General features: G+C 39.3%; 1 protein-coding gene across 1 annotated transcript in view; it reads right to left on the bottom strand.

Annotated features, from left to right (window-relative positions):
* The window catches only part of RTF1 (RTF1 homolog, Paf1/RNA polymerase II complex component), a 54,533-nt gene that overhangs the window by 12,724 nt on the left and 19,555 nt on the right, over positions 1-22,254 (bottom strand). Inside the window, exons 3-6 of the mRNA XM_059372564.1 lie at positions 13,157-13,304; positions 11,959-12,163; positions 4,992-5,106; positions 4,144-4,255 (exon numbers count right to left, since the gene is read on the bottom strand). Of these exons, the coding sequence (XP_059228547.1) occupies positions 4,144-4,255; positions 4,992-5,106; positions 11,959-12,163; positions 13,157-13,304 (580 nt within the window). The remainder of the gene's footprint in view (positions 1-4,143; positions 4,256-4,991; positions 5,107-11,958; positions 12,164-13,156; positions 13,305-22,254) is intronic.

Raw genomic sequence — 22,254 nt, 5'->3', positions numbered from 1 at the left:
AAAAAAAAAAAAAAAAAAAAAAAAAAAAAAAAAAAACACAGGTCAGGGCGCCTGGGTGGCTCAGTGGGTTAAAGCCTCTGCCTTCGGCTCAGGTCATGATCTCAGGGTCCTGGGATCGAGCCCCACATTGGGCTCTCTGCTCAGCAGGGAGCCCGCTTCCTCCTCTCTCTCTGCCTGCCCCTCTGCCTACTTGTGATCTGCCAGTCAAATAAATAAATAAAATCTTTAAATAAAAAACAAAACAAAACAAAAAAAACCCACACAGGTCATGATCCCAGAGTCCCGGGATCAAGTCCCGCATCGGGCTTCCAGCTCCATGGGGAGTCTGCTTATCCCTCTCATGCTCTCTCTCATTCACTCTCTCTTAAATAAATAAATAAAAATCTTTGAAAATACAAAACACAAAATGGGCAAAGAACTTGAACAGACATTTCAGCAAAGAAACCCTAGTGATCAATAAGCGCACGAAAAGATGCTCAAAGCCACTAATCACTAGGAAGATGCAAATCAAAATCACAAAGAAATACCACTTCATTCCCGGAAAGACAAGTCTTGGTAAAGAGGTGGAAAAACTGGAACATTTATACTTTGCTGGGGGTAATGCAAAAATACCTCTTTGGAAAACAGTCTGGTAGTTTCTTTTGTTCCTTTCTTTTCGTTTTAAAGATTTTATTTATTTGAGAAAGAGAGTAAAGGGAGAAGGAGGCTCCCCAGCGGAAAGGGAGCCCAATGCAGGATTCGATCCCACGACTCTGGGATCATGATCTGAGCCCAAGGCAGATGCTTAACCTACTGAGCCACCCACCAGGTGCCAGTCTTATAGTTTCTCAAAGGTCAAATACAGAGCTACTATATGCCTTAACAATTTCACTCCTAAGCAAATACTCAAGAGAAATGACAACATATGTCTACCCAATGACTTATATGCAAATGCTCACAGCAGCATTATCTGTAATCGTCAAAAACTGGAAAGAACCCTAATGTTCACTGGCAGGTGAATGGATAAAATAAACATATACATCCACGGATGAATTAATACATATTACAACATGAATAAATCTAGGAAATAGTATGTACTTTTTAAAGAAAATATTAAGTGAAATATGAAGTGTCTAGAACAAGCAACTCTACAGAGACAGAAAGTCAATTACAGGTTGCCTAAGACTGGGGGATGACAGGTCTCGGGGCTGGGGGCAGTGATGGCTAAGGGATATAAATTTTCTTTTTGGAGTAATGGAACATTCTAAAATTTACTGAGTTTTATCTCACAGCTTTGTGAATATACTAAAAGCCACTGCCTTGTATACTTTAAATGAGTAAAGAGTATGCTACCTTTGTCTTTTTCTTTTCTTTCTTTTTAAAGATTTTATTTATGTATTTATTTGTCAGAGAGAGAGAGCGAGCAAGCGAGTGCACAAGCAGGGGAATCAGCAGGTAGAGGGAGAGGCAGGCTCCCTGCTGAGTAGGGAGCCCAATACGGGACTTAATTCCAGGACCCTGGGATCATGACCTGAGTTGATGACAGATGCTTAACTGACTGAGCCACCCAGGCATCCTGCTACCTTTGTTTTATCTCAATAACGCTGTTATAAAAAACAAAACAAAAACCTTTTCCCTCTGATTCCGAAATGGACTTATCAATATGGAACTCATAAGGGTAAAAATTTATCCTTAAAAAAGAAAAAAAGAATAAAAAAGCTAGCTGTACTGAAAGGCTTAGAAGTAGTAGCCAACCCAGTAGCATGAGCCCTCCTTATGTCTGGACTATGGTGTCTAGTAACAGTTTCTCATAAAAAGGTTCTTTAGAGAAATGGCAGATTCAAAATCCAGAAAGCAAAGAAACTAATGACTACTGAGGTCTCACATCAAAAGGACTCAGGCTAGTGACTGAAGATGGTACAATTTGAGAGTCAATAATAACTGAAAGGGACTAAAATACACAAAAGGATGTTTAAATCCATGAGTTCACATGATATTCAAAATAAGCAAATAGGGGCACCTGAGTGGCTCAGTCACAGTTAAGCCTCTGCCTTCAGCTCAGGCCATGATCCCAGGGTCCTGGGATCTAGCCCAGTGTGGGGACCCCCTACTCAGTGGGGAGTCTGCTTCTCCTCCCCCCCCCCCACTTGTGCTCTCTCTCTCTCAAATAAATAGACAAAATCTTTAAAAAGTACATACATATGCACACACACACACACACACAATAAGCAAAGAAACAACAGAGGTCACATTTGGAATCTGCTAAGGTACTATCTTATTCTTTTGAAAACTAGTAATAAAAGGTTAAAAAAAAAATCCAGCATTTATTCTGCCTTTTTCATACAAAATGTACCTAATGATAACTAAATAGCTGATGAGAAGTTTCTTTTTATGAAAAGTAAATCAGATAATAAATGAAGAATGAGGGATTAGAATATCACCATTCTGCAACTCATAATGAATTAAATGATCCAGGTAATGATTACCAATGGCTGCTGGGATAGAACATATTACTATTTCCCAATTCTTCATCCTTCTCTGTACCCATGCCCTTTGCCATGTGACTCAGGAGTCCTCCCAGCCATTAACAATGGGCTTGTCATGTGACTGCTTTGGCCAATGGAATATGCAAAGAGCTGACACCACATGTGCCAATGTCAAGTTTAGGCCTCAAGAGTTATCTCGCATTTCTGCTTGCCCTATTACCTTCCTACGATCACCAGGAGAAGAATGTGCCTGAGGTATATTGGTCTGAGGAGGGAGAGAGACAGGTGTAACAGGGAGAGAGACTGCTGGTCCCAATCTGCAGCCTGGAGACTATCCCAGCTAACATACATATGAGGTAACCCACTGCTCAACTGCAGATCCACAAGCAGGAGCAAAGGCGTATTTATGAGTTTGGAGCAGTCTTTTATTTGACGTTATTGTGGCAAAAATAAGTGACAGAGCTGGTAATATCACAAAATGTGAAAGGTATTATGTGTTTCCTAATGGAAGTATACATCACAACCTAAAACCTGCCACATAGAAACTGAAACAGAAACAGAACAAATCCGAATGTGTCCAATTCCCTAGCTCTAACTACAAATTAGAGAAAATTCAAGATACCAGAGAAACACATTCAGCACCTCTATGGGATGTACCCAGCATCTGAGAAACTATAAGATGGAGAACCTCGTTTCTTCAAAATAAGCTGCAAGGGGAATAAAAGAGATGAACAGGAAAACCTATACAGATTAAGTAACTTTGGGGACATACTAACAAATCACAATGTGTGGATTTTTTTAAGATTCTGATTTGAACAACCAAATTAGTATATTTTAACTATACAACTAGAGATATCTGAACACTGGCTAGATATTTCATAATATTAAGAACGTCACTGTTGGGCGCCTGGGTGGCTCAGTGGGTTAAGCTGCTGCCTTCGGCTCGGTTCATGATCTCAGGGTCCTGGGATCGAGTTCCGCATCGGGCTCTCTGCTTAGCAGGGAGCCTGCTTCCTTCTCTGCCTCTCTGCCTACTTGTAATCCCTCTCTGTCAAATAAATAAATAAAATCTTAAAAAAAAAAAAAAAAAAGGAAAGTCACTGTTACTATTTTTTAGATGTGATAATGATACTGTAGTCACGTTTAAAACAAAAGTGGTTATATTTTCAAGACATGTACAGAAATATTTATGGTTGAAATACAGTGATGCTGTGCTTTACTTCAAAATAACCCAATAAAAGAGGGGAATATAGATTTTTTTTAAAAAAAGATTTTATTTATTTATTTGACAGAGATCACAGTTAGGCAGAGAGGCAGGCAGAGAGAGAGAGGAGGAAGCAGGCTCCCTGCCGAGCAGAGAGCCTGATGCGGGACTCGATCCCAGGACCCTGAGATCATGACCTGAGCCGAAGGCAGCGGCTTAACCCATTGAGCCACCCAGGTGCCCCAAGGGGAATATAGATTTAACAAGACTGTTTATGAGTTGGTTGTTGAGGCTGGATGACAGGTTCATGGAGGTTCATTATACTATTCTCTGCATGTGTTTGGAATTACCCATAATAAGGATTTAAAAAATAAAAAAGAGCTTATAAAAGGGGGTGAAAAATGTAACCAGGTACCAGAGCATCAAATCATATGATTATAGAGACAAAGTAGCCATTACATTTTCCCCACTGACCTGTTCTGTTCTTCCGTTTTTCGCGCTCTGCTTTTAACTCCTCCATGGCTTGAGATTTCTTATCTAGTTTCTCATCCCGTTTGGAACGCCGTTCCTTGTTGTGGGATGTTACCTGCGAAGGGAAAAATATGTAGGATGGCTCTTTTTATTAACAGCCAAAGACAACATTCTTTGTACCTAACAATCATTCAGTTTTCCAATGGGAATCTATACAGGCTGCAGAAACTGAAACTTGTTTAGGGGAAGCGAGCATCCTCTAGTGGACAAAGTGGAGAGAGCACAAAGTCAACTCCTGTCTTAGCTGGCTAATAAACAGAAAGCCGAAGAATTATAGGAATAAGCACTTTCTGGAAGGCCACCCTAGATGGCTCATATTTGTGGATATTTTTAACAAGATTTCTATGATGAATGCAGAGATGACTAATTTTCTCAGCTGCATTTATTACCAAGTCCAGGATGACACACACCTGAGTAAACCTCAGAATTAATCCAGCTACCTGGGATAGGACGTTTATCAACTTTCCCTTAAGGAATGCTCACACACCAGTGAGTTGTTTTTTAAAAAGCAGACTTGGAAAAAAAATAAAAATAAAAAAAAAATAAAAAGCAGACTCGGGTGAAGAATTCCTAAGGAATGAGCATGGCTAATGGTGAAATGGTAGGTCCAGAGATTGGTGAACCTATGAGATAAAGACAGTATGTCTTGCATGAACTGAACTAGGCTGATTAATATAAAACCATTTTTTTTTCCCTAAATAAAACCATCTTTTACACACACACACACACACACACACACTCTCAAAACTGAGGTTTATTTTTTGGATAACAAGGCATACTGAATTTCCTACCTGAGATTCTTGAATCTGTGTCAGTTTTTTCTTTTCCTGCTCCTCTTCTTGCTTTTTCTTTTTTTCTTTCTTTTCTTTCTTTTTGGCTGTTTTTAGTTTTTTCCTGATTTCAAATCTGGTTAAAAGATATTTGTTTGGTTTTTAGATGGCAATGAAGTATTAACAAAAACTGATTTCTATTAGATAGGATAAAGGAAGTAAGTAGGGGAAGCAGTTGAATGTCTTGGTTTCCTGCAAAAAACTCCAATGTACCTTATAGGTACATTAAAAATATTGAGCGTAGGGGTGCCTGGGTGGCTCAGTGGGTTAGAGCCTCTGCCTTCAGCTCAGATCATGATCCCAGAGTTCTGGGATCAAGCCCCACATCGGGCTCTCTGCTTCTCTTCCTCTCTCTCTGCCTGCCTTTCTGCCTACTTGTGATCTCTGTCTGTCAAATAAATAAATAAAATCTTTGAAAAAAAAAATATCGAGCGAAAGTATACCAGAAGTACTTGAATGCATTAAGCTGGGACAAACTTAAAATGACAGAAAATAGGGCACCTGGGTGGCTCAGTGGGTTAGGCTGCTGCCTTCGGCTCAGGTCATGATCTCAGGGTCCTGGGATTGAATCCCGCATCGGGCTCTCTGCTCAGCAGGGAGCCTGCTTCCTCCTCTTTCTCTCTGCCTGCCTCTCTGCTTACTTGTGATCTCTCTCTGTCAAATAAATAAAATCTTTTAAAAAAAATGACAGAAAATATTCAAGATACTATTGTACTCTGTTGGTAACACACAGCTCTCCTTCAATCTTAACATAACAGAAAACAGTTGATTTCTGGATCAATTGCAATGATGTTCCATTAGAAACAGAATGAAACTACAGAGAGCCACTGTTCCTTTTTTTTTTTTTTTTTTTTAAAAGATTTATTTATTTCAGAGAAACAGAGAGACAGCTAGGGAGAGGGGCAGAGGGAGAGAGAGAGAATCCCAAGTAGACTCTGCTCTGAGCTTGGAGCCTGACATGAATTTGCTCTCACAGCCCTGAGAAGCTCAAATGACTGAGCCACCCATGTGCCCCTACTGTCACATTTTTTAAGCTGGTCAGGACAAAGCCTGTGTATCTTAAAAACACATTCTTGGGATGCCTGGCTGGCTCAGTTGGTACAGCATACGATTCTTGATCTCCAGGCTATGAGCTCCAGCCCCATGCTGGGTGTAGAGATTATTTAAAAACAAAATCTTTAAAACAAAAATTTAAAAAACCACCACTCTCCATCTTTCTTCATTAGGAAGAATGCCTCCCCCCTTCACCTCCACACCAGCAAACACAATGAATAAATATGCTGTGAATAAACACACTATTTTCTTCAACAAATGCAATCTAAGCTCCTTCCCTATAATAAAAATCAGGCTCTTATGAAACAAAACTGTTTTGGGAGGCATGAATTCAAGGTACATTGTGGAAGGAATACAGGAATATAATAAACATTAAACTCTTTTCATAACACTTTAAAATAACCCCAACTATCTTTTTTTTACTTAATTTTTAACAATACACAAGTCTCTTTTGTTATATCCTTTACATTCATAATTAGGGTTGTTAATGTACTTTTGTAATGTGATATATAGAAGCACTATTAATGAATTTCTTGAAAAAACACATAAAAACATTAAAGAAAAAACGCCCACATAAAAACATAGTCCTAAATAACCAATGGGTCAAAGAAGGAACCACAAGGGAAATTAGAAAATAATTTGAGGACTGAAAATGAATGCACAACATAATAAAACTTATAGGATGTAGCTAAAGTAGTGCCTAGAGGGAAATGTATAGCTATAAATGCCTACATTAAAAAGGAAGATAGGGATAGCTGGCTGGCTGGCTGGCTGAGTTGATAGAGCATGTGACTTTTGATCTCACGGTTGTGAGTTTGAGTCCCATGTTGGGTACAGAGCTTACTTTTTTTTAAAAAAAAGAATATTTTGAATCAGTAACTTAACCTCTACCTTAACAGAGTGGAAAAAGAAGAGCAAACTAAATATAAAGCACGCAGAAAAAAAGAATTAATTACAGCAGGAACTAACGAAAACACAGAATAGCAAAACAATAATCGATGGAACCAGAAGTTGTTTCTTTGGAACGATCAACAAAACGGACACAACTTTGTCTAAACAGGCCAAGAAAAAATGACAGAAGATTAAAATTACTAAAATCAGGTATGAAAGAAGAGACATTACTATGGACCTTACAGAAACATAAAAGATATCATAAGGGAACACCCTGAACAATTATATGGTAACAAAGTAGGTAATTTGGATGGAATGGAGAAAATCTCAAGAAAGTGACAAACCACCAAAACTTACTCAAGGGAAAAAAAAACAACACAAAAAAACCACCTATAAAAATCTGGATAGACCCATAATAAGAGATTGAAATAGTGGTTTTAAAACTTCCTACAGAGAAAAGCTTATGCCCACATGGCTTCTGTGGAGAATTTTCCTAAACACTTAAGAAAGAACTAACACCAATTCTTCCCAAACTCTTTCAAAAAAGAGAAGAGGAAACACTTCTTAAATTATTCTGAGGCCAGTATTATCCTGATAACCAAAACCAGATAATGACATTACGAGAAAAGTAAGTAAAGAAAACTCAACAAAATAGCAGCAAATTAAATCCAGCAACTTATAAAAAACTGGATACACCATCACGAAGTAGGATATATCCAGATATGCAAGGTTGGTTCAACATAAGAAAATCAATGTAATATAACTATTATTAATAAAGTACAAAAACCTCAAAATTATCTCAACAGACCCAGAACAAGCATTACACAAAATCTAACAACTGTCTTGATAAAAACTCTCAACAAACTAGGAATAGAAAAGAATGGGGTGCCTGGGTGGCTCAGTGGGTTAAAGTCTCTGCCTTCGGCTCGGGTCATGATCCCGGGGTCCTGGGATCGAGCCCCGCATCGGGCTCTTTGCTCAGCGGGGAGCCTGCTTCCTCCTCTCTCTCTGCCTGCCTCTCCGCCTGCTTGTGATTTCTGTCTGTCAAATAGATAAATAAAATCTTAAAAAAATAAAATAAAATAAAATAAAAGAAAGAAAGAAAGAAAAAACCACAGCTAATGATGAAACACTGAATGCTTTCCTCCACAGATTAGGAACAAGACAAGACTACTCTCACCATTTCTACTCAACATCATACTGGAGGACAAGAAAAATAGAAGGAATCCACATTAGAAAGGAAAAAGTAAACTTTGTCTTTCTTGTAGCTCACATGATCTTATGCATAGAAAATCTTAAAGAATCTACTAAAAACTATTAAAACTAATAAATGAGCTCAGCAAGGTTGGAGGGGGCAGCATCAATATACAACAATTAGGTGTATTTCTATATACTTAACAAGGAGCAATCCCAAAAAGAAACAAAGAAGGCAATCCAATTTATAATAGCAACCAAAAGACAAAATATTTAGGAATAAATTTAAAAAGTGCTAGCCTTTTACACCCCAAACTGGAAGACAAGTGTTCAAAGAAATTAAAAAATACCTAAATAAATAGAAAGATAACAGGTTCATGGATTGAAAGACTTTACTGTCAAAGTGGCAATACTCCCAAATTTAATCCACAATTTCAATAAGAATCCCAAATGCCTTTTTTGCTTTTGCAGAAATTGAGAATCTAATACTATTATGCATATGGAAATGTAAAGGGCCCCCGGTAGCCAAAATAATCTTTTTTTTTTTAAGATTTTATTTATTTTGACAGAGAGAGATCACAAGTAGGCAAAGAGGCAGGCAGAGAGAGAGGTGGAAGCAGGCCCCGCGCTGAGCAGAGATCCTGAAGCAGGGCTTGATCCCAAGACCCTGAGATCATGACCTGAGCCGAAGGCAGAAGTTTTCAACCCACTGAGCCACTAGGTGCCCCGCCAAAACAATCTTGAAAAAGAAAAACAAAGTTGGAGTACTCACACTTCCCAAGTTAAAAACTGACTACACAGCTACAGTTAACAAAACTGTGTAAGACAAACATATACATAAAAGGAATAGAATTGAGAGTTAACAGGGGCGCCTGGGTGGCTCAATGGGTTAAGCCGCTGCCTCCGGCTCGGGTCATGATCTTGGGGTCCTGGAATCGAGTCCCAAGTCGGGCTCTCTGCTCAGCGGGGAGCCTGATTCCCTCTCTCTCTCTGCTTGCCTCTCTGCTTACTTGTGATCTCTCTCTGTCAAATGGATAAATAAAATCTTTAAAAAAAAAAAAAAGAATTGAGAGTTAACAAATAAGCATAAATATATTTTGTTTATAAAACATATAATTATATTATATATATATAATGTTTATAATATATATAATTGATTTTTGACAAGTGTGCCAAGACTGCAGAAAGAACAGTCTCTTTAAGAGCCACAGAGACAGGGCACCTGGGTAGCTCAGTCATTAAGCGTCTGCCTTTGGCTCAGGTCCTAATCCCAGGGTCCTGGGATGGGGCCCCACGTCAGGCTCCCTGTTCTGCAGAAAGCCTACTTCGCCCTCTCCCACTCCCCCTGCTTGTGTTCCTGCTCTCCCACTCTCTGTCAAATAAATAAGTAAAATTAAAAAAAAAAAAAAAAAAAAAAAGAAGTCACGGAGACAACTAGATATTGAAATGCCAGTAATAAAGCTGGATCCCTACCTCACAACACATAAAAAATATGATCTCAAAATGGATCAAGGATCTGAAATTTTAAGACTCTTACAAGAAACCGTAGCGGTAAATCTTCACGATCTTGGATTTGGCATATTCTCAGATATGACATTAAAAGCTTGAACAAGAAAGGGAAAAAATTATACTTCATCAAAATTAAATATTTTTGTGTATCAAATAATACTACTAAGAGAATGAAAAATATAACCTATAGAATTAGAGAAAATATTTGTAAGTCATATATTTGATAAGGATTTGATAAGCAGACTATACAAAGAACTCTTACCATACAACAGCAAAAAAGACAAATACCCCAGTTAAAAAATGGGCAAAGAATCTGAACAGATGTTTTTCCAAAGATATATAATTGGTCAACAAAGGTATCATAAGCGGCTCATATTGTGAGTCAACAAGAAAATGAAAATAAAGACCACAACGAAATACTACTTTACATCCACCAGGGTAGCTATTATCAAACAGCAGGGAAAATAACAAGTGTGGGCAAGGATGTGGAGATACTAGAACCCATACACAGTGCTGGTAGATGTGCAAAATGGTGCAGCTGCTGTGGACAACAGTTTGGTTTCTCAAATAATTAAACATAAAATTACCATATGACCCAGCAATTCCACTCTTAGGTCTATATCCAAAGGAACTGAAAGTAAGTACTCAAACAAATATTTGTACGTGAATATTCACAGTAGCAAAAGGTGGGAACAACCCAAATGTCAATCAATAGATGAATAAACAAAATGTGGTATATACATTTTATATACAAAGAAATATTATGTAGCCATAAAAAGGAATGAAGTACTGATGTGCTATGTGGATGAAATACTGAAATGTGCCAAGCGAAAGCAGCCAGTCACAAAAGACTACATACTGAATGATTCCATTTACATAAAATGTCCAGAAATAGTCAAATCTGTAGAGACAGAAAGTGGATTAATGGTTGCCTAGGGCTGGAAGGCTTGGGAGGAAATAGAAAATGACTACTAGTGATACAGGATTTCCTTCCAGGGTGTTAAAAATGTTCTGAAATTTATTGAGATAAAGAGCTTTGTGAATATATAAAAGCCACTGAATTTTACACTTTAAATGGGTAGATTATGGTATGTGAAATGTATCTCAATGAAGCTATTCTAATAAGTTAATAGCTTATTATTTACACAATATGCTTACATGTATCATCTCACTCAAGGCTTATAATAATCCCAAGGAGGAAGCTGAGGCAGGAAAAAGGTAAGTGACTCATTCAGATCACCTGTCCAGTGAGTCTGAATTGAGCCTAGACAAACGTCAGGTTTTTTTTTTTTTCACAAACAAACTACCTTTAAAACTACCTGCATCCACCTTAAAATAATTTTTTTAAGTGAAATAAATTTTTTTAGTCTAATAAATTTAAAAATAGGTAAATAAAACCTTCAGAACTGCCTTCTTAAAAAAAAAGATTTTATTTATTTATTTGACAGAGAGAAAGAAATCACAAACAGGCAGAGAGGCAGGCAGAGAGAGAGGGAGAAGCAGGGCTCTCCCCAGAACCCTGAGACCAGGACCTGAGCCGAAGGCAGAGGCTTGACACACTGAGCCACCCAGGTGCCATTCTGAGAACTATTTATTTCTAGAGGAAACAAACATGTTTATTTTTACTGTGAGATTACGTTATGAGATAAGGAAGAAGTCTGGTCATTTAAATATGGCAAAAGTAATTCAGAAAATACTGAAGTGGGGTACTTGGGTGGCTTAGTTGGTTAAGTGTCCACCTTCAGCTCAAGTCATGATCTCAGGGTCCTGGGATTGATCCGTGTGTGAAGCTCCCTGCTCAGTGGGGAGCCTGCTTCTCTCTCTCCCTCTGCCTCTGCTTTCTCTGTTAAATAAATAAGTAAAATCTTAAGAAAAAGAAAGAAAGAAGAAAATACTGAAGCAGCTTTTGACTATCAAAAGGGCAATTTAACACTTAAGTTTAAAAAAAAAAAAAACACAACAACAACAACAAAAACTATGCTGGAAGGATACTTAACTTAGAAATTTTAAGAAGGGGGTGCCTGGGTAGCTCAGGTCATGATCCCAGGGTCCTGGGACTGGGCCCCACACAGGGCTCTCTGCTCAGCAGGGAGCCTGCTTCCTCCTCTCTCTTTCTGTCTGCCTATCTGCCTACTTGTGATCTCTGTCAAATAAATAAATAAAATATTTTTAAAAAGTAAAAAATTAAAAAGAAAAAAAAAAGAAATTTTAAGAAGTTTCAAGTCTTGAATTCTGGCTCTGAATATGAATTTTATCATTAAGGAATTAATTACAACATTACCTTTTTTTCAACACCTCCCTCTTCTCTATGCGGTTGAACAGTTCTTGCTCTCTCTCCTTCTCTGTCATCTGCTCCAGACGGGCCCGGTCTTCCTCATCGCCCATGAGGTCTTCCCCATAGCCATCATGGAACTCTTCATCTTCTGAGGATGAGTCGGAATCTGAACTGGAGGAGGAGCTGTTGCTGTCAGAATCTGACACCTCACCTACAGCAAGGCCCAAACATAAGATTAGAACATGTTACTGAAGCCTGAGGCCACAGAGATGACCCCACAGTGTTGATAATCATTGCCACCCCTCCTTGTATTCAAGTAAGCTCTATGCCCCACACAGGACCTAAACTCGAGACCCTGAGATCAAGACCTGAGCTGAGATCGAGAGTCAGATGCTCAACGGACTGAGCCACCCAGGCACTCCTCAGGCTCATAATTTCTTAAGTTAACCAATTATTATCATGAGGGATGAAAAATGGTGACTTTCAACAAGTTCTTCTATATCTATTAGTTGGCATTTAAAATATTCAATGTTTTAATGAGTCATTACACTGGTGAATTCTCAATGAAACTGGATCTTGACAGGATAAAGGATGATGGAAAAAGGCAGTATACATTACAAATGAGTATTAAGTTAAACCGGCAATTTAACAAGAACTCTGCTTGACTCAATTTAAGCTAACATTCACAGGCAACGTGCTTAAAACCAGGTTTGGCCCATTCTATGCAAGCCAGTTTGTACATAAATGTAATTCCTTAAGAGAAAGGTAAAGTTTATCATTCTAGTCCTGGAACAAGTTCACTTTCATCCTAGGTTTAGCAAAAATTCTGGAACTGGTTTCAATAAAAATAAGAACATAAAATTTTTCCTCCTCTTCAGCCAGATCACGTATGTGTAACCAAGAGGAAGGAAAGAAAATGCAGGGTATTTGTAAAGTGCGTGGAGACTCTAATGCAGGGACTCCTCACAGGTTTGCTGGATGGGCTTTAGGCGCCTCACTAACCCTTGGGAACTGTGTATTTCTCTTGCTTCATTCAAATTCTCAAAGGATCCATGAGCACTGTGAAGGTTAGGGACCGCTGCAATAAAGATGGAGGCCATGCTGTAATGCAGCCCTGCCCCAAGCCTCCTGCCCCAGTTCTGACTCTGTAGTTCAACCTGACAAGAGTGGGAGTTCACCCCCAGGTCTGGGCCACATGGCTCACCTTCCTCAGGGGCTGAGCTCTCAGCAGAACTGTCTTTATCCGAACTGCCTGAGGAAGCAGTTTTGTTGGCTTGTTTCTTCATGGTTCCTTTCTTCTCTATTTTTCTGGCCTTTCCTTTCTTCTTATTTTTATTGCTCCCAAATGTCCACTACAAGGAGAAAAGAAAGAGGAAAACTGAAACAGGGACTTTATTGGGAAAAGCTGAAAGAGTCAAGAGTCAAATCTCTGATAATCATCAAAATGATTCTAAGAGTCTCTACTGCTTTCACCCCAAAACAAATACACTGTATATAAAGAAAGATTTTTTTTAAAACTTTTGTTCAAAATTTGTTAAGTTCCAGTTTGTAATTTCTTAGAGATGATAGATAATGGACATAACAAACATAAAATTTAAATAAAGTATTTTTTATCAAAACAGAAAAAACAGGTATGGACCTTATGGCAAGTCAAGTAACGAACTCAGATGGTACAGAAAATAGCTTCTATGGGAGGCCTGGGTGGCTCAGTGGCTAAGTGTCTGCCTTTGGCTCAGGTCATTATCCAGGGTTCTGGGATCAAGTCCCCTACTGTGTTCCCTGCTCAGCAAGGAGCCTGCTTCTCTCTCTACCTGCAGATCCCTCTGCTTGTGCTCTCTCTCTCAAATAAATAAATAAAATCTTAAAAAAAAAAATAAAAACACAGATTCTAATGTTTCTATTGACAAGAGGGCAGTCATTGCTAAGGGCTAGTATGTCTGGGTTTTAATACACACAGGATGGTTTAGTTCTGAAGAGTCCCAGGAAGGCAGGGGATAAAGCCTGTGAGTAGGAGAAAACTGCAGAAAGCACAGGGAGAAAGGATGAAGGCCAATCTCTGGCATGGATGGTAGCATTGGTACCAAACTCAAGGAGGCAGAGAGTAAACTACATTCATACACACACACACACACACACACACATATGTGTGCATCTTTTTTTTATTTAACTGCATATGTAACACGATAACATAATGTTTAAATGTGATCAAAAACAGGAGATCCTACAGACCTAAGGAGCTTGTAATTTGGGTTAACAAATAACAGGCAGGCAATACACAGTCATCTCAAGGCCAATAAGACTGTCTTCATCAAGCACTTGAATTATAGAAATGAAAGATTATATTGGTTGTTTTTAAAATTCACAAGAACTATTTGATTATATTGGGGTGCCTGGGTAGTGCAGTGGGTTAAGCACCCGACTCTTAGTTTTAGCTCAGGTCGGATCTCAGGGTTGTGAGAGCAAGCCCTGTGTCAGGCTCCCAACCCAGCACGGAGTCTGCCTTAAGACTCTTTCTCCCTCTCCCTCTCATTCCCCTCAATTAAATAAATAAATCTTAAAAAAAAAAAAAAAGACTGTTAAAACTATGGAGTTATATTAAACCATGCCTCATTTGATAGTTTAACTTGCCAATTTTAGGAGGATGACTTTAGGTGAAAAGTACTTTACTTGGGCGCTTTATTTTATGTACTACAAAAAATAATCTTCATCTTTCCAGCATCACATTGAATTACAGATCTAGTATTAACAGAAAATTTCTACATCTACTATTAACAAAAGTATAGTTTTTCCTTTTCCTATAATGGGATGATAAATTAATTTCCTACCTCAAAATAGTTAAGATCATAAGTGAATTTATTTTGGAGGGTTTTTTGGGGAGTGGTGTGGTAGAGGGGTAGTTCTGTTGGAGTTTCCATCCTAGAAAAGTCCTTATGCGCTATTCTTAAAAGCCCACAGTCTGCCAGATTAAAATACTGAAAAATCAAAATATTAAAATTGCTTTCACATTTTAATTTACTCTTAATTTTTAAAAAAGATTTGAGAGGGAGAGAGAGGCAGGAATGTGCACACGTGTATGCACATGAGCAGGGGGAGGGGCAGAGAGAGAGAGAGGAAGAAAAACAAACTCCCTGCTGCCTGGGTAGTCTGTAGTCTGATGCAGGGCTCCATCCCAGGACCCAGAGGTAATGACCTGAGCTGAAACCGAGAGTTGGACGCTTAACCGACTGAGCCACCCAGGCACCACTACTCTTAGTTATTTTAATTGCCACTTATTTTTGTACATAAGAACCAGGAAGAAGGGAAAAGTGAAAAAAAAGGTCACATGTTCAAGAAAGATGTATTAAATGAGTGAAATTTCTTTATAAGTGAATTTACCTTTCAAACTTTAACATTTCAACACCTCAATTATTATTTAGGAAGAAATCCCAATGCTTCACTTCTGAAGTCTACTCTTCAACCATTTCAAATTTTAATCACTCAAGAAGATAATTATTAAGTCAGTCTGAAAGAATCCAAAGGGTTCAATTTCTTAGTCAACTGAGCTAAAATGTATCAACTTCCTATGCTGACAACACACATATCTCTACAGGCAATAATGTATAATACACCTTTGTTACTGGCTTTGGTTACAAGAAATAGCACAACCACACAGGTAGTAAGTAGTCAGCAGTTACTGGTTGGTTATGAAACCTCTTCCAAACAGGATGTCGTGGCTCTCTGTCCTTCTACATATGAAGCGGCCGAGAGGGTAGAGGTGGAGATCCCAGTGTCATATGTGTGTTAAGAGTGGCTAGGTCTATTTCTGCCTTACAGATTTGGGTTTCTCATGGGCAACAGAGTCAATTCTGCACTCCCTAGAAGTCGGACAAAAGTGTCTATGAGAGTAAGAAAGATGAATGTTAAATCAAGTCACACAGGTGAGTCTAATTTAGGAGGTGCCAAGAAGCTCCCTGGCTTCCTTATCCTTCCCCCTCTACCTGCTTCAATCTGCTACTACCCGAGCCTAGCAACTGTTGCTCATTTGCAGTCTACCATGTTTATCCCTTGGGGGAGGAGGAGGAAAGATAAGAGTAAAAATAGAAGAAAATAAAATGCTTTGACTTCAAAAGGGCTTTCCTGGCTGAATCTGAGTGGGAAGGGAACCTCTTTTATCCTTCCAACAATTTCAAAAGAAATGAGACAATAAAACGACCTTATCTGCCAAGATGCTGACTCAATAGGGTCTGCCATGCCACTTCAAACATCCAGCGTCAGGTATATGAGACAGGGCTTCAGGGGAATTATAGTGACACAGATGATTTTACTTTATAATACAGATTCTTGGGACGCCTGGGTGGCTCAGTCGGTTAACCGTCATACTCTTGGTTTTGGCTCAGGCGGTGATCTCAGGATCAATATCAAGCCCCTTGACAGGCTCCATGCTTATTAGCTCAGTCTACTTGAGATTCTCTCTCCCTCTGCCCCTCCTGCTCATGCTCTCTCTCCAAAACAAATAAATCTCAAAAACAAACAAACTGCTATTTCACCACCCAAAGATAAATAATCACTTGAAATTTGGGGCCAGTCTCAGCAGGAAGCCTGCTTCTCCCTCACCTACTCCCCCTGCTTGTGTTCCCTCTCTCGCTGTGTCTCTGTCAAATAAATAAAATCTTTAAAAAATTTGGGGGGCCAGTCCAATTATTATTTACGTATTACTACTTAATATAGAGAAATACACTCAAATGAGTTCCAATAATCTTCCAAAGATATTTTTTCTGGAGAATAGATCATGTTTATTTTTTGTTTATTTTATTCTATTTTGATTCCAGTATAGTTAATATACAGTTATATTAGTTTCAGATCACATTTGTTATATTTTACTTTTACTCCCATAAACTATAGGCTCCTGAATATTTTTGGTCTAAGCACCTATTTTAAATATTTACCCAGTATCTCTTCTCCCAAGATCACAGCCTCTGAGGGCGCCTGGGTGGCTCAGTGGGTTAAGCCGCTGCCTTCGGCTCAGGTCATGATCTCAGGGTCCTGGGATCGAGTCCCGCATCGGGCTCTCTGCTCGGCGGGGAGCCTGCTTCCCTCTCTCTCTCTCTCTCTGCCTGCCTCTCTGCCTACTTGTGATTTCTCTCTGTCAAATAAATAAATAAAATCTTTAAAAAAAAAAAAAAAAAAAAAAAGATCACAGCCTCTGATAAATAAAGGACAGGGTCAAAGCTTATGGCATGTAACATAAATATAGAAATATCTTAATCCAGTTTTATAACCCAGAGGTTGCTCCCCTGTCCCAGCAAAAGACTTATTCTGCTGACTTTTAAGACAGAAGGTATATGAATCCTTCTTTCATTGCCAGTGTGTGTTAGTAAATGGAGTCTAAAGAATAAAGGACAGGATTAAAGGAATGCTCTGAGGCTTTCCCCATCCAGCAGGGAGTACAAGAAATGACCAGGCATTTTATTTATTTATTTATTTTTTTAAAGAGATTTATTTGTGGGATATCTGGGTAGCTCAGTTGGTTAAGCGGCTGCCTTCAGCTTGGGTCATGATTCCACGGTCTTGGGATCGAGTCCTGCATTGGACTCCTTGCTCAGCAGGGCCCTGCTTCTCCCTCTGCCTGTCTCTCCCCTGCTTGTCTCTCTCTCTGACAAATGAATAAACAAAATCCTTAAAATAAAAGATTTATTTACCTGAGAGAGAGGATCTTCAAGCAGACTCCCTGGTGAGCAAAGAGCCTACGGCGAGGTTTGATCTCACCAACCAGGAGACCATAACCTGAGCTGAAACCAAGAGTCGGATGCTTAACCAACTGAGCCACCCAGGCACCCAACTGGCATTTAAAAATGTGTTTGCGGAATTGTGACTCTTTTACTGAAAGGCAGGCTCTGTTATGATCTTGCAAGTGCCACACGGAAGGCAAGCACGAGAAGATGAGTGCCTGTGGAAGGACATCTGCATACAAAAGCCAGAGTGACCCCAGTGAAAGCTGCTCAGAAACAATCTGGGAAAGGGTGAGGATGCATTTCCAGTCAGGCCTGTCACACACATGACTTCCTGCTTGCCCGGACCTCCTACATGGAGGCAGGCCCACACATACCACAAGGGAAGCATCATGTAGACAAGCAGGCAAGAAAACCTCAAACAGGGACGCCTGGGTGGCTCAGTTGGTTAAGCAGCTGCCTTCGGCTCAGGTCATGATCCCGGCGTCCTGGGATCGAGTCCCATATCGGGCTCCTTGCTCCGCAGGGAGCCTGCTTCTCCGTCTGACTCTGCCTTCCACTCTGTCTGCCTGTGCTCGCTCTCGCTCGCTCTCTCTGACAAATAAATAAAATCTTTAAAAAAAAAAAAGAAAACCTCAAACAGAGACTGGAAAGAAAAGAAGATGTGTTCTTTTTTTTTTTAAGATTCAAAAAAAAAAATTATTTATTTGACAGAGATCACAAGCGGGCAGAGAGGCAGGCAGAAAGAGAGAGGTGGAAGCAGGCTCCCTGCCAAGCAGAGAGCCTGATGTGGTGCTTGATCTCAGGACCCTGGGATCATGACCTGAGCTGCAGGCAGAGGCTTAACCCACTGAGCCACCCAGGCACCCCAGAAGGTGTGTTCTTAACTACTAAATTACATGAGAGGAGCACTTTGACTCTCACTGATGTAACAGATACTATAACGGGCAGCATGATCTAATGATACAAGGAGGGTTGGTACTACACAGCCCTGTGCTAGCTTGAGCATGTGGAGGTGGTCTAAGCAGGTCCTAATCTGGGAAGCAGTTGACCTTATTGGCACCCGGCTGACAGACTGGAGGAACACGCAGTGGCAAGTGGTTGTTCTGGACTTGGGTAGCACTGAGATGCATCCTGGGGCAGAAAAGCAAAGAAACTTTAAGACTTCAGAGAGGTTATCTCTAATGAGCAAGGAAGATCATATTCTAGGTCTCAGGCTCCAGAGTAGAAACTACAGCAGGGCAGTTACTCTGAAATGAGTTTACAAGTAAAATGAAATACATCGAGGTAAGTATAGTGTTCAAGAACAGATGGGCTAGTGATAAACCACACTGGGATTAGGGGTTAAAAGAATGGGAATATAGTCCAAACCCTTCATCTGAGAGTGTTTCCTTATCTGTAAAGTAGGAATAATAATATTACCTTGACCACCTATCAGGGTAGTTTGAGACTCAAAGGAGACAGAGTAAGAGAAGTACACAGAGCACATCAGAAACCATAAAGTTCTATATAAAGACAGGATACTATTTTATGATGGGAAAAGAAAACTAGAACTTTTATTAACATGTTCTAATATCGTATCTGAAATAGGGGGAGTCCATATGATCTCTATGATGCCTTAGATTTTTAAAGTTGTAGGAATCTTCATGAACTGAGTGGTATATTAAGTCAAAACAACGATCAAAAGGATTCTATAGTCATTATTCTAGAATGACAGTGGCCAGCAAAGAAGTGTGTGGGGAGGACAGGGTTCCTGATCATGATGTTTTTTTCCCTGAAAGTCAGTGGAGTTAAGAGTAAATGCAATGTAACAGAATATTAAAGAGTATGAAGGATAACTAAAGAATATGAAGGGTAGCTCAGCTTTCTTTGTCCTTCTACTGTTTAATAATTCAAAATACAATCACATATCACACAATCACGTATCACACACGTGATTACACAATCACGTAATCACACAATCATATATATTTAACTGGAAAATTTGACATCAAATCCCTACATTCAGTCACAAAAACTTACAGCCTGACTATGGAGATAAAAACAAAAGTGAAACAGCAGTCACACCCCTCCCCCCAAAAAGTAAAAGATAATCAGTAACTCCATTCCACTGCTTGGCTGAAGTGTCAGAATGTAAACAAGTTTGAGCAAGTGGTCCAAGAAAAGGACTTCATTTTTCCCAAATTCTTATGATGAGATTTTATGGTATCTAGACAAATGAGGTGCTACTGTGTGGTTACCTACATAGCCAAGAACCAACATGTGAAAAAAAAAAAAATGCTTGTAAGCAATCCACAAAGCTTTTGCTGAAATTAAGTACTCAAGCAGAGTATGTGTAGGTCACCTGGGTTCCTAACCCCAGAGATCAGATGCAGGAAGTTAGGAGTAAAGAGACTACCAAAAGAGGAGAACAGTGGCCACTTCTTACACTCACAGAGGAGAAAGAAAAGGTGCAGAATGCACTACACACAGCTCAGTACTCTGGAAGTCCTTATTTCACAATGCAAGAACTGCCATTCATAGTCATGACTAAATCAGCAAGGAAAACTATATAACAATACCTAGCAAAAGATTTTTCAAGTAGAGTGACTGTCTAGATTTTCAACAGTACTGGGGTAATTCATCTACATGTAACATCTTGTTCTAGAGGTATGGTGTGCACGAAATCTCCACTAAACCCAATATCCACACAGGAAAATATTAGCTTAGCAAGGGAGGCCTTTCTGAGAGCTCGTGCTAATTAGGTATTATCTGTATGGTAAAGCAATCACAACATGCTCTTGGATATCTAGGTCAACTTCCCCGAGAAGTTGTTACTAAATGAATTTATAAGCAAAAGTTGTATCATTTTCAAAATGTTCTATTAATAAAAATACTGGAACCAGCAAGAGATAAGAGAGTGGGAATAGGAGTGCAACTAGATCCAAGTGAGAGAATCTGAATGATCAGATAAGAAGAAAAGAGAAGAAGCCTCAGAAAGAAAGTAGAGCAAAATGAAAGGGGGGGGGAGCAAGAGGAGAGCAATGTCTTCAAAGAGGCGAGTGGGGGCATAATTGCCACCAGGAAGACTGTCGGAAGTTCTGGGGAAGAAAAAAACAGGTGTGACAAGTACTACAGGGCTGGGCCAAATGCTTTTATTTCTCAAAAATGTTCAAAACAAGACTATACACGAAACATTAAAACATAACTCTCGCTTAGGCAGAGGGTATTAGAAGATAATTCAGCTGTTTCTTACTTTGTCTAATGTAGTTTTATTCGATTCTGAATTAAAAAAAGGGTTTTGGTTTTTCAATGTGATTTTTACTAGTAACAGGTAAGGAAATTGGGGCCTCCTTCTTATCTAGCTGAAGCTATTTCTATGAGATCTGCCATGTTTTTGTGTCTTTTTCTTTTTTTAAGATTTTATTTATTTATTATTTTACCTTTTTTTAAAGGTTTTATTTATTTATTTGACAGAGAAAAATCACAAGTAGGCAGAGAGGCAGGAAGAGAGAGAGAGAGAAGCAGAGCTTCTCCCCGCCGAGCTAAGAGCCTGATGCGGGGCTTGATCCCAGGACCCCGAGACCACAACCCAAGCCGAAGGCAGAGGCCCAACCCACTGAGCCACCCAGGCGCTCCTAATATTTTATTTATTTATTTGACAGACAGAGGACATAAGTAGGCAGACAGGCAGGCAGGGCGTGGGAGAAGCTGAGCAGAGAGCCCAATGTGGGGCTTCTTCCCCAATGTCCATAACACCCCCCCACCACCGGCAACCCTCAGTTTGTTTTGTGAGATTAAGAATCTCTTCTGGTTTGTCTCCCTCCCAATCCCATCTTGTTTCATTTTTTTCCTTCCCTACCCCCAATCCCCAGCCCTGCCTCTCACATTCCTCATATCAGAGATCATATGATAATTGTCTTTCTCTGACTGACTTATTTTGCTCAGTATGATACCCTTTAGCTCCATCCACATCATTGCAAATGGCAAGATTTCATTTCTTTTGATGGCTGCATAGTGTTCCATTGTGTGTATGTATGTGTGTGTGTGTGTGTGTGTGTGTGTATACACACACATACCACATCTCTTTTATCCATTCATCTGTTGATGGACATCTAGGTTCTTTCCATAGTTTGGTTATTGTGGACATTGCTGCTATCAACATTCGGGTGCACAGGCCCCTTCAGGTCACTATATTTGTATCTTTAGGGTAAATACCCAGTGAGCCTACTGCTTTTCTAAAAGACTCAGTTATTTTATCAATTTGAGAGGAATTATTATTCCTTTAGTTAGTTAATATAGTATATTAAAAATAAAAAAGAAAAAACCCCACATATTCATTACCTCTTGCTATGGAAAGCAATTTTAGATTAAATTATTTAAGATTAAGAGAACTTCACTACAATCAGAATACAATCATTCCTAATTTGCAGATGCAGGACACTGATAAATATTATTCTAGATGTTAATTAAATTTCATTATAATAAAGACATTTTTTTACTTCAGCGGAACTTTAAAACAAAATAAATACACTGTTAAAAATATTTTCCTGGGGGGCGCCTGGGTGGCTCAGTGGGTTAAAGCCTCTGCCTTCGGTTCAGGTCATGATCCCAG

This window comes from Mustela nigripes, chromosome 13, assembly GCF_022355385.1.
Source record: "Mustela nigripes isolate SB6536 chromosome 13, MUSNIG.SB6536, whole genome shotgun sequence".
In the NCBI taxonomy this organism is placed as follows: domain Eukaryota; kingdom Metazoa; phylum Chordata; class Mammalia; order Carnivora; family Mustelidae; genus Mustela; species Mustela nigripes.
The sequence above is the reverse complement of the archived record's forward strand: the minus strand, read 5'-3'. Positions and strand labels throughout refer to the sequence as shown.